We start from the raw sequence: 13,320 nt of genomic DNA on the forward strand, positions 1-13,320 counted from the left end.
AAGATTTTCCAGTCAGGAAATAAGAATTGTATGATCAACCATATCGAAAGCTGAGCTGAGATCTAAAAGGACCAGAGCAACAGCACTCCCATTATCTGTAGCCAGCATAATGTCATTAGTAACTTTCAATAGAGCAGATTCGGTACTGTGAAGTTTTCTGACTCCTGACTGAAAAGTAACATATAGTGAATTAGATTCCAGAAAAGAATGTAGTTGAGTAAAGACAACCTTTTCCAAAATTTTTGAAATGAAAGGGAGATTAGAAATTGGTCTGAAATTACCTAAATCAGACACATCAAGATTTGGTTTCTTCAAAAGAGGAGTGACTGAAGCATGTTTTAGGCAGTCAGGGACCGTACCAGTGCTCATACACGTTAATAAAAAACAGGACATCAGGCCCTATAGTATCAACAATTTGCTTAAAAAAGTGTGATGGAATACTATCATAGGGACAAAACGTAGGTTTCAGATGATCAATGATATCTTTACAGATTTGAAGGGAAATTAAATCAAACATGCTCCAAATAGAAGAGAACCTAGGGTAACACTTTATTTTAGGGTCTCTTAACTAGTTGCTTATTAGCATGCATATTACTAGAATATTAGCCATTTATTAGTAGTAATTAAACACATATTAATGCCTTATTCTACATGACCTTATTCTACATTCCTAATCCTACCCAATACCTAAACTTAACAACTACCTTACTAACTATTAATAAGCAGAAAATTAGGAATTTATTGAGGGAAACGTCATAGTTAATACTGAATAAGTGTTCCCTATTCTAAAGTGTTACCGAACCTAGTTATTTCAGGAAGAGCATGAGAAGTCACTAGTGATTGTGGTCTTGACCTTGTTGTCTTCTCAACAAAAAACGACAGAAAGTTTTCATATAGGAGATCATACACATCAGGGAAAACATCAACAGCAGGATTTAAAACAGCGGCTATAGTTGAGAATACAACTCTTGGTCTATGGTGATTTTTTGAGACTTTAGTAGACTTAATAGCTTTCTGGAAAACAGAGAGAGACTCCCTTAAAATGTCATAGGACACCTGCAACCTGTCCTTATGCCATTTGCGTTCTGCTTGTCTAAAATTTCCGTTGAAGTGAACGAATAGAGTCATTAAACCAAGGAGCAGATTTTTTTAGTAGAACGCTTCATCTTCAGGGGAGCAATGTTAACGATGCTCAGGCAGGTGTTACTAAAAAACTCAAAATGTGCATCAGCATCAGAGCTTTCTGAGAACCGTTTTGAGATTGACAATTCATCAACTGCCTTGTAAGCAGTAGCAAAGTCCTCGTGGGATGTAGGAGAAAAGTAGCGAACCCAACGGGCCTGAGCAGATGTAGTACTTGGTCGACGAGGAAGGGCTGTAGTGAAAGTCACATATTTTCCTCCTCAGCAGAAACTCAGTGTCTCTAGAAGTGTTGTTGTTCAGTCTATCAAGTGGTCTGAGTTTGTCTTGTGATTCATGAATTAGTTAAATCAGTGAGTCGTGTCATACGTAGCTTCATGACTGCCACTTGTGTAAAAGAAATGCACTTAAAGGGTTTTTTTTTTTTTTTTTTTTTCTAGGCTTGATTGTGTTTATGGGGTGCAGTGTAACATGTGTTCATGCTTCGTTTTTTTAAAAACGCATTATTTTTCATATAATTTACCTTTATTCCACACCGCTTTGTCCCTTCTCTGACAAACGACTCGATTATTTCCTGTTTTTATGAAGCCCCTCCCTCAGAAATACGTGATGGGCTCTGATTGGTTAGCTGGCTCAGTGTGTTGTGATTTACTAAATAGCCGAGCGTGCGTCTAAATGTCCCGCCCCTCAGCTCAGCGGCATGTGCTCCGGTTGTATTGTAAACAATGGCGTCGTCTATATTGCTTATCAATTTGAGCCCGATTGAGATGCAGAGGATATTAGTGAAGAGGATCACGCAGAACCTGTGCAAGCACGGCTCTTAATGGTATGTTTGTTTGTTTGTTGTCTCATACTTTTAGATACGCTGTTATTATGCTACTGCTTATGTTAGCTTTTAATATACGGTTTTATTCTGATTAAAGCTTTAATACAGTACGGCAACCGCACACTCATTGCTATGTGAAAATGTATAATTGGAACAGTTTGTTGGAGCTGATCTGACGATCTGAATGAGAGAGAGAGAGAGAGAGAGAGATGCAGAGCAGGGCGACGCGACGCGAGGAACAGTATTAAGAACGGCTGTTTTAGAACATTAATTTTGAAACTTGTGAATCCATTAGAATCGTTAGAAGACAGAATCGCGATTCATATATGAATAGATTTTTACGTGCACCCCTAGCTCTTCCTCTTTTCTAAAGCAGCACAGCATGGCCTCGCCCACTTCCTTACATGTTCCCGAGGGCGGAGTTTATCTGGGTCCGTGACGTATCAGACCCGGGAAGTAGTTCGTTGTAGTCCCCTACGTTTTTGTAGGCATTAAACTTCCAGAATTTTAAAAGACGATATCTCTGTTTGCATTGAACTTTCACCGCTGCAACTTTGCAGATATTGTTTATGCTCAAACAGCAACATTTCACACTAACTAACGTTAAAAAAGTGAAATTGCAATCAACCACCTCTTTAATTGAATCAAATACTTGTACTGTACTTCAAATATTTAAAGCTTTTTTAAACTGGACTTGCAGGTAATAGTATTTATAAAATAATTGGCCACTTAGGTGTACTTAAAGCTGTAGTCCGTAACTTTTTTGATTTTAAAATTTACAAAATTTATATAATAGGCGAGTACACCATGAATCCATTTTCCAAACCATGTTTTTCTGTTTATTAACCATTAGAGTGCCAAAAGTTACGGACTGCAGCTTTAAAGAGAGTACACTTTTAAATGTTTGTTTCTACACATTAAGTTTTGCTTTTAAAATGCAATTTAAATCATTGTTTTAATAATTAATAGAATTCATCATACTATCGTCAAATCTTGCATGGAACTACTGTAAAATGTTCTCAAAGCAAATCAATGTATCTAGTGTACACTTCATTTGCTGAAAAAAAGCAATTAGTACACTTGCACATTCAGACTAGTGTTGCTGAAACCTTTGATATGCAGGGTTTGTCAAAATGAAGGCATTTCTTTATAATTACCACACTGTGAAAAAATAATGTACTTTAAAAGAATATAATGTAATGTTTTCTGACTAATTAGTTAACTGCAATTAAATGAAAAATGTTTATAGTTTAAAATTTATATTAAATGCAGTGTTGTTGTTGTTGCTGTTGTTTTTGACTTAAGTACATCTTTAAATGTAATTTCATCATCATGTATTTTTTTAACAAATGTGTCTGTGTGTGTTTGTTCAGATCGAGTATCAGAGTGAGGGCGTTGATGCCAGTCTGGTGGAATATGAGGACAACAGGCCCATTCTGGACATGTTTCTTCAGAAGCCCATGGGTTTACTGTCTCTGCTGGATGAGGAGAGCCGTTTCCCACAGGCCACCGACCAAACGCTCGTCGGTAATACTTAACTGCTTCATGTAAAATCATTTGTTTTAAAGAATAATGCTAATAGCAAATCAGTATTAACTGAATAGTGGCATTTAAATATTTATTTAATCTTGAGATGAGAGATCAGTTTGATAAAATTCTTCACTCACCTTCAGTGTTTGTTATATAGATAAGTTTCAGGATAACCTGAGAAACAAGTACTTCTGGACACCCAAGCGTGTGGAGCTTTGCTTCGGGATCCAGCATTATGCTGGCAAGGTAAAGAGAAAACTATTTCATGAAATCTCATCTAGCGTTTTATTTGCAGGACCTACATATGAACAGAAAACTCACACTCTTCTTATTCAAATGAGTGCAAACAGCTCAATTCACTTTAAACAATTAATGTACCTTAAGTAAACCACAAGAACATAAGAGTTATTTTTGTTTTTTTTTGTTTTTTGGGGGGAAACGTCTCTTATGTTCACCAAAACTGCATTTATTTGATCAATTTAATTTAATTGATTTAATAATATTATGAAATATTTAAAAAATGTATAACTATTTTCACTATTTTTATTTATTTATTTATTAGAAACTGTGATGGGTTATTTTGAAGGTTCTTTGGTTAAATTAGGTTTTTAGGCCAAAATTAGTTTGAAATTGAAATCTTTGGTAACCAGATTGATTATCTGTACTGTTCCTTTTGATCAATTTAATGCATCATTGCTGAATATATTTTCTTAAAAATTAAATGTTACTGACCCCAGACTTTTAATCTGTAATGTGTATATATAATCAACATCGTAATTAAACAGTTACTATTGCAGTAATTCATTAACACATCAATCCCTGTTGTATCAGAATATAAAGATTTCCTGTAGTTTCACAAGTAAAAGTGTGTAATAATGAAATGTCTTGTGTCTCTCTGTCAGGTGTTGTATAATGTCAGTGGTTTTCTGGAGAAGAACCGGGACACACTTCCTGCAGATATTGTGGTGGTTTTGAGGACGTCAGAGAACAAACTTCTGCAGCAGCTGTTTTCCAGCCCTCTGACTAAAACAGGTACCAGAATCATTCAGCATTATCACGTGAGCTGTTCATGTCATGTCTGTGGCGTCGCTTCTGTCACCTCTCTAGCCAGTCAGAACTGATTGTCAGGCCAACTGTATCCCAGAGCTCTCTTGACAAATAGTGCGGTGCCACAGAGCGTCTGGGAGGCTGGAACAGAGTGTCAGATTAATGGAAATGCAGTAATGGTGTTACAATTGTCCCAATTGCTTGAGATGCTTCACACCCCATTTTCACTGTCCAGAGGTCACTGGGTCAAGTCAGGGCCAATGGGTGACAACTACGTTAAAATTCATGACAGTGGATTGTAAAATGTTAAGAGCTGTTGGTGTAAATGTTTGTTGTTAAATGATAAAGCAATCATTTGAAAGTGATGTTCACACTTCAGCCCAGACACCTGTTGTAGTAAGATTGATTCTCTTTGTCAGTGTGTCATTTGCTCCAATGTTAAAGGTCAATCTCAGATGCACAGAACTGCTGAGAGATCACATTACTGAGAGAATATTTCCATAAATATAGAATACAAATATAAATAAAAATGGTCTTAAATACTGTATGTATGAGGTATTAGTATGAAATTAATTAGTATTAAAATATATGAAAACATTAAGAATGGATAATTGGGTTTAAAGTAACAGGATTTTAGATTTAGCCCAAATAAAGCTAGCTTTGGGGTCAAAAGGATTTTTTTTTTAAATTAATGCTTTTATTCAAGAAGAATGCATTAATTTGCAAATAAATATTTATAAAATATTGTAAAATAATTATATTTCAAATCAATTCAGTTCTTTTAAACTATTCTTCAGTAATCCTAAAAAAATTGCAAAGAAATTACCCAATAAAAACCCTATAAAATAATAATAACAATACATAATAATAACAAATAACACGCATACTAACAATAACACACATAACAATAACAGAAATGACAGTTTACATAAAAATATTAAGCAGCACAACTGTTTCTTAAGCATCAAATCAGCATATTAGAATGATTTCTGAAGGATCATGTGACACTGAAGACTGGAGTAATGATGCTGAAAATTCAGCTTTGCATCACAGGAATAAATTACATTCTAAAATATATTCAAGTAGAAAAATATACAGTATATATTTTTAATTGTGGTAATATTTCATAATATTACTGTTTTACTGTGTTTTATAAATGCAGCCTTGATTAAATTAAATGCAGCCATGATAAGAGGCTTAAAAAAAAGAAATGAAAAAGAAAAAAAGCATAAAAAAATATTAGTGACTCAAAATTTTTGTTGCACACTCTCATAACAGAAATGCTTTAAACACAGAGCATTGTGGGATATATATATATATATATAAATTCTCTCTCTAAATGCATTGCTTTAAAATATAATGGAACACCGATTTACCCTATTTGTGAAAGCATTCCAATATTGTGTTTGTGTGAGTTTTGAGTTTATGGAAATTCAGCAGCCCATTGAAAATGTGTGGTCTGACTCACTGATGTTACAGTATGATTGTGCAAATGTGCTGTGTGGACGTTCAGACTCAAATAAATGAGCTGAATTCAGAGACTGGCCACAGTCTTTGTCTCTCTCTCTCTCTTCCTCTGTTTCTCTCTCTTTCTTTATAAATACAAATCTCTCACCCCATTATCTCTGGAGTGGCTGATCTCCAGGCAGAAGAATAGTGGAATAGAAAGGAAGGATAGAGCTGTGGATGGATGTGTTTTCATTTCCTCTAAGCTGTCCGCTAGGCTCCCGCTGCTTCTCTGCTATCTATTGGAGTTTGGGATATTCCAGTGATAAGATTCTCAAATACCCTGAGGAAGAAAAGCAGCTATTTAGCCCAGTAAACTGCTTTTCCTCTGCTATCGTTCTGCCAGCCAGGTGCTTAGTAAAGCCAAGAGTTGCTAGACGGTCACTCGACTTAGTGAGGTGTGAATAGGAGCACGCTGGGTAATTATAAGATGTGTATTTTCATACGTCTCTTTAGTTAAGCCATTATGTGGCTGGCCGCTGCCTTTGGCTACCTGTTAATGAGTGTGTTTAATCAGAACCCAATGAAAAAGATTTGAAGAACCGTGTTTTCAAATGAATGTGCTGAGCTTATAATAAAGTGCTAGATACTTTGCTAAATGGAATAGGAGAATTTTTATTGGTCAATTTTGAGGTGTGTGTGTGTGTGTGTGTAGAGAGATAGAGACATGTTGCTTCTCTTTAGTTCCAAATTGTAGGATTTTGAAAATGTTATGAAAAAGGGTATGATGGTTTATTTTTTCAGTGAAATTTGAAGTACATATATTCTAAATGAATGTTAAAATAAACATTCATAATAAGCAATTAAAAATGTTATCATTGTTTACTTAAATATGTACATACATATTGTTAACAGGGAACAATTTTTTTTTCAAAGCATAGAGTACCACACCACAGTTTTATTAGTATTAGGGCCTATTTGTCACACAACAGAAGAGGCAGGCAGGTGAGTAGTATTAACACAGAGTTTGAGCAGAATGGATGCAGACTTAGCTGGACATATATCTCTTGCAGAGGACTGGATCGGAAGCAGATGAAGGATAGAAGATGGCGGATTCTGGATGACTGAATATGGGTCCGAATACCAATGCATTGGATCGTATCAGGTAAGGAGTCTGTTGAGTTGGTAAGGACGAGACCAGACAAGGGATTGCAGGAGAGGTGACTCTTTATAGTGAGTGCTGATGAGGTGGTGCAGGTGCCGTGAATCAAAGCTCTGGGGAAAGTGGACAAGAGGGTGGAGCGTGCTGATCTGGTGACGATGGGTGGTAATTGGTCTGTGATGGTTGTGACTCTGTGACAGTACCCCTCCTCCATGGTCGGCTCCTGACGACCGGATGGAGCGCTGATGACGACGGGGTCTACCTCGACCCCTTGGAGCTGGACGATCTGGGTGTTCCGCGTGGTATTGTGTGAGGAGCACTAGATCGAGGATGTCATGACGAGCGACCCAGGAATGCTCCTCAGGACCGTAGTCCTCCCAGTCTATGAGGTATTCCAGCCTGGGACCCCATCGCCGCGAATCGAGGATGGCCCGGACCCGATAGATGGTCTCCTCATCTGCGATTTCGGGAGGAGGAGGTACCTCATTGCCACCACATTCTGTGGGGTAAGGCAACAAAGGTTCAGAGTGAGGTTTAAGGAGGGATACATGGAAAGATGGTGAGATGCGGTAGTGAGGTGGAAGGTTTAGCCTGTAGGTGACCTCATTGAGCTGCCTCTGCACAGTGAATGGACCTATGTACCGAGGACTCTTACGGCAAGGCAGGCGGAGACGGATATCCCGTGTCGAGAGCCACACCTTCTGACCAGGTTGGTAGCGAGGGTTTGGTGTTCTACGGGTGTCAGCTTGCCTCTTGTGTCTCCGCACTGCCTGTTGGAGATTCACATAAGCTGAGTCCCATACTCTCTCGCTCTGCTGGAACCAGTGGTTGACTGAGGGCTCACCCGAGGGCTCACCCGACCAGGGGAATAGCACAGGTTGGTACCCAAGAATACATTGGAACGGGGTGAGCCCTGTGGTGGATTGTCTTAGGGAGTTTTGGGCATACTCCGCCCACGGAAGGAACTGGCTCCAGCTGTCCTGGTTCTGGTGGCAGTGGGACCTCAGGTACCTCCCAATTTCCTGAATCTTTTGCTCGGTCTGATCGTTAGTTTAAGGGTGGTAACCAGAGGAAAGGCTTACTGACACTCCCAGCAGTTTGAAGAAGGCTTGCCATACTCGAGAGACGAATTGGGGACCACGATCCGATATGATGTCCTCTGGAAGGCCAAAGTGACGGAATACATTCTGAAAGAGGGCCTCCGCCGCTTCGAATGCAGTAGGTAATCCCTTGAGAGGAATGAGTTTGCATGCCTTTGAAAAACAATCTACCACAACAAACACACAGGTATGATTATCAGAGCATGGGAGGTCGGTCATGAAGTCAATACCCAGATGGGACCACGGACGGTTTGGAATGGGCAGAGGAACCAGTTTTCCTTCTGGAAGTCTCCAGGGAGTGTTAGTAATGGCACAGCATCCCTTGATGTACCGGGAGATATCCTGAGCCATGGTGGGCCACCAGTAGTGATGACATAAGAGCGAGAGGGTACGTAGACTACCTGGGTGTCCAGAGCCTGGAGACGTATGAGCTGAGTCCATGAGGGGTAGACGATAGGTTGGTGGTACATAGAGAAGCCCCTCTGGACCTCCCCGTGGAGCAGATTCGGAGCGGTTAGCTTGGGTAAGTAGTTCGTCGATGGACCATAGGATCGGACTGACAATCATGGCTTGAGGGAGGATAGGTTCAGGAGAATTGTTATCAGGCTCAGGTTGATGAAGGCCCTACAATTCTTGTCTTCGGATCGATACGAGACCGTGAAATCAAATCTGGTGAAGAATAACACCCACCGGGCTTGGCATGGATTCAGCCTCTTTGCATCTCGCAGATATTCGAGATTCTGGTGATCGGTGATGACCTCAAAATGGTTATTAGATCCCTCCAGCCAGTGTCTCCACTCCTCTAAAGCTAGCTTGATGGCTAGGAGCTCACAATTTCCGATATCGTAGTTCTGCTCCGCCGGGGACAGCTTCTTCGAATAGAAGGTGCATGGATGGAGTTGTGTTGGATCACCCTGCCACTGCGAAAGGACCACTCCGACCCTGGTGGACGAGGCGTCCACCTCGACGATGAACGGGAGATCTGGGTTGGGATGAACCAGGATCGGAGCGGTTTGGAAGGCTTCTTGGAGTAGATGAAAGGCTTCTTAGGCAGATGAGTTCCAGGACAGAGACTTGGGCCGGCCCTTGAGTAAAGAGGTGAGAGGTGAACTGAGCAGGCTGTAGTTGTGGATAAACCTTCGTTAGAAATTGGCAAATCCTAGGAAACGTTGTAGTTCCTTGACGGTAGCTGGATGAGGCCAGTTCTGGATCACTTCCACCTTCCTCTGGTCCATTTGGAGGCCATGTTGGTCAATGACATAACCCAGAAAGTGCACTGAGGTGGTGTGGAACTTGCACTTCTCCAGCTTGAGATAGAGATGGTGATGGCGGAGCTTCTCGAAGACCTGCTTGGCGTGGAGGCGATGTTCGGCCAGGTTCGAGGAGTAAATGAGGATATCATCGATGTAGATGATGACGAATCTTTGGAGGAAATCCCTGAACACCTCATTCATATAGCCTTGGAAGACAGAGGGAAAGTTGGATAGGCCATACGGCATGACCCGATATTCATAGTGCCCAGATGGTGTAACGAAGGCGGTCTTCCACTCATCACCCTGCCGTATACAAATGAGGTTGTTTGAGCTTCGCAGGTCCAGCTTGGAGAAGATGCGAGGTCCTCATAGCTGCCGGGACCAGAAGAAGTGGATATCGATACTTCACCTTTTGAGAGTTGAGATGACAGTAGTCTATGCTCGGCCGCAAGCCTCAGTCCTTTTTTGCCACGAAGAAGAAGCTTGAAGCAGCGGGGGATGTGGATGGTCGAATGAAGTGTTGTTGGAGTGGCTCCTGAATGTACTCCTCCATGGCCTTCTGCTCCGGGATGGACAGTGGGTAAACAGCCTCAGGTAGCAGGTCGATTGCACAGTCCCATGGCCGATGAGGAGGAAGTTGGGTTGCCAGCTGCTTGCTGAATACATCCTGGAATGCCCGGTACTCCAGAAGAATCTCTCCCTTGTGCTCCACTTCAGGACTCTCGACGGTGGTCTAATTGATAGAGAGAGCTGTAGGTTTCTGTTTGGAGGAGGGTCGAGAAAGAGAAATGGGTGATTTTTGGACAGATGACAGGCATGTGTGGAAACAAGACTCACTCCATTGCAGTATTTCACCGGTGTTCCAGTTGATATTAGGATGGTGTTGTAACATCCACGGGCGTCCCAGGATGATATCCGCGGTGGATCATTCCAGCACCATGAACGCGATCTCCTCAGTGTGCAGGCATCCAATGCGAAGCGTCAGTGTGGAAGAAAAATGGCTGATGTGACCACGGCCCAGTGGTTTTCCTTGGATGGTGTGAATTCTCAGGTCCTGGGAGCAGCATTTCTTTCGTACATTTAGTTTCTGGAGAATTTGGGGGGAGATGAAGTTCCCCACTGAACCAGAGTCGATGAGGGCTTGCGTTGAAACACAGATGTGTGGAGTTAAGATCTGTACTGTTGTTCAAACTAAAGGAGCTATTTGAGGTGGAAGTTGAATAGTACCAGTGATGGGCAGTAGCGTCGCTACAAGTAGTGACGCTACTAGTTTAACTACATTTCTCAGTAGCGTGTCGGTAGCGTCACTGCTTTCTGAATCAAATAGCTTTTCTGTAGTTAAGCTCTTTTTTTGATCAAGTAGCGTGGTAGCGTCAACAAAAGCTAACGTTACATTTTCCAAAGAAAACATTCTGAAACTCAAGCTCAAATCAGAAATAAAACAGCTACGGATCACTGATCCTGGATCAGTAAGTGACGCCACAGACACTAAAGCTCGTAACGCCATTGGCTCCTCAAACTGTCAGTCAAACCTCATTATTCCTCCCGCCTCTTTCGTCAATGAAGTGCAGCGCACATCTCAGCTTGTTTGCAGTCTGAAGGTAAATAATGAACTGTTGATTGAATAAGTACATCGGTTTCTGTACTCAAAAAACAAAGGCTAATGCTTTTTTTGTTTGTTTTTTGTTTTTGAGGAGCGGAGAAGACTTTCTCTAGCATGTGTTGTCAAGTCACAGCCAAATAGCTTGTGCGAAGCGCTTAATCTTTCATAATATGATACTTTGGCCAAATAACAGAAAAAAACTGAACGGCCACATAATGACAGAAAACTGGGGAAAACAGGACACGAGTCAGAAAAAAAAAAAAAACCTTTGCTGGTCCAATGCTTCGTATTTGAACTTGATTTTGGTGAAATGTTTATATTAATATCTAATGACACATGCAAATAAACATAACCTATCTGTAGGCCTAAACATCTGGTAACACTATACAATACGATTTCATTAAAATACATTTGTTACAGTATTTATTAATCTTTGTTAATGTTAGTTAATGAAAATACAGTCGTTCATTGGTAGTTCATGTTAGTTCACAGTGCATTAACAAATGTTAACAAACAACTTTTGATTTTAATAATGCCTTAGTAAATGTTGAAATTAACATTAAGATAAATGCTGCAGAAATATTGTTCATTCTTAGTTCATGTTACACCAGATAACTAATGTTAACTACTGAACCTTATTGTGAAGTGTTACCATTTATATAAATGTATCTGTACACAATAAAGCCACAATATCAACTACCTGGTTTCCGGCCGAAAAAAAATTATTTTGCCTATGTCACAATTTGAGGTCAAAACCCTGTATTTGATACTGATTATGTTGCCAAATTGGCTGTTGAATAAACAATTAAACTGAACATGCCTGTCTATCTGCTTGACTGTCAGTTTTATTGATCACTGAGAGAGCGTTGACTTGGTATGATGTTGGTTCAATAGAATTTAAACAATTTTTTTTTAAATAGCTTGGATGTAGTAAACTACTTTTGCCATGTTGCCGTAGCTTAGCTTGCTACATTTCCCAGGGCTGTAGCTTTAGTGTAGTTAAGCTTCATTTAAAGAAGAGTAACTGTTAGCTTAGCTCACTACATTTTTCAAGTAGCTTGCCCAACACTGAATAGTACTCAACGCTGGGCAAGGTGGTCGGACCGGCAGGCAGTGATGACGTGACCCTCTCCTCCACAGTACAGGCATAGATGGTGAAGAATTCTCCTCTGACACTCTGCTTGTGTCAGGTGGTAGGAATCCACCTGCATGGGTTCAGGTGCTGGAAGGGCAACTGATGGTACAATGTAGGGTGGAGGACGCAAGACGGGTTCAGAGAAGGAGCATGCTGTGAGACGTTGAGAAATTCTGATGGTCTTTTGAATGAAGTTCTCTAGTCTGATAGCATCATCATAGATCACCATTAGCTGTCTTGCATTGGTGTTTAGGCCTCGTCGGAATGCGGTGAGTAATGCAGTCTCATTCCAGCCACTAGCGGCCGACAAAGTGCGAAACTGGAGAGCGTAAACACTGACTGAATTCCTGCCTTGGTGTATATTGAATAGCTGATCGTGAATGGCTGATTTGGCCAAAAACCTCCTTAAAGTGGGCGATGAAGACTGAGATTGAGCCCACTGCAGAGCGCTACCGGACAGCAGAAAGATGACAAACGGCACTCGGGCGCGATCGTTGGTGAACTGGTGAGACTGCATTTCAAAATAGAGTGAACATTGTAGGATGAACCCGCTGCAATCCTCTCCCTCACCGGTGAATGTCGCGGGTCGAGCCATGGGACTGGCAGAGGCAGCAAGGGAGGCTGCAGGGCGGTTAGCTGGAGTGATTGGCGTGCTGCTTGAATGAGGTCGGTGGGAATTTCAGATGGAGTGGCAGATGTGGAGGGCCGGAGAGACAGACGAACAGCGTTAACCAGATCCGCGAAGGGATCGGACGGACGATCCGCGGGATTCTCCGTGGAGCTCTGCATATTGGTCTGGTCTTCTGCCACACAACAGAAGGAGGCAGACAGGTGAGTAGTATTAACACAGAGTTTATTGAGCGGAATGGATGCAGACTTAGCTGGACATATATCTCTTGCAGAGGACTGGATCGGAAGCAGATGAAGGATAGAAGATGACGGATTCTGGATGAATGAATATGGTTCCGAATACCAATGCATTGGATTGTATCAGGTAAGGAGTCTGTTGAGTTGGCAAGGAGTCTGTTGAGTTCGTAAGGACGAGACCAGACAAGGGATTGCAGGAGAGGTGACTCTT

General features: G+C 41.1%; 1 protein-coding gene across 7 annotated transcripts in view; it reads left to right on the plus strand.

Annotated features, from left to right (window-relative positions):
* myo3b (myosin IIIB) overlaps positions 1 to 13,320 on the plus strand; it is a 138,364-nt gene that overhangs the window by 46,739 nt on the left and 78,305 nt on the right. For all 7 annotated transcript variants that reach the window (XR_009272802.1, XM_058787029.1, XM_058787028.1 and 4 more), the window contains 3 exons: positions 3,340 to 3,493; positions 3,654 to 3,742; positions 4,399 to 4,528. Coding sequence is in view for 6 of the 7 variants with exons in the window: in XM_058787029.1 (XP_058643012.1) it covers positions 3,340 to 3,493; positions 3,654 to 3,742; positions 4,399 to 4,528 (373 nt within the window). In the remaining variant the exon portion in view is untranslated. The remainder of the gene's footprint in view (positions 1 to 3,339; positions 3,494 to 3,653; positions 3,743 to 4,398; positions 4,529 to 13,320) is intronic.

This window comes from Onychostoma macrolepis, chromosome 09, assembly GCF_012432095.1.
Source record: "Onychostoma macrolepis isolate SWU-2019 chromosome 09, ASM1243209v1, whole genome shotgun sequence".
In the NCBI taxonomy this organism is placed as follows: Eukaryota; Metazoa; Chordata; class Actinopteri; order Cypriniformes; family Cyprinidae; genus Onychostoma; species Onychostoma macrolepis.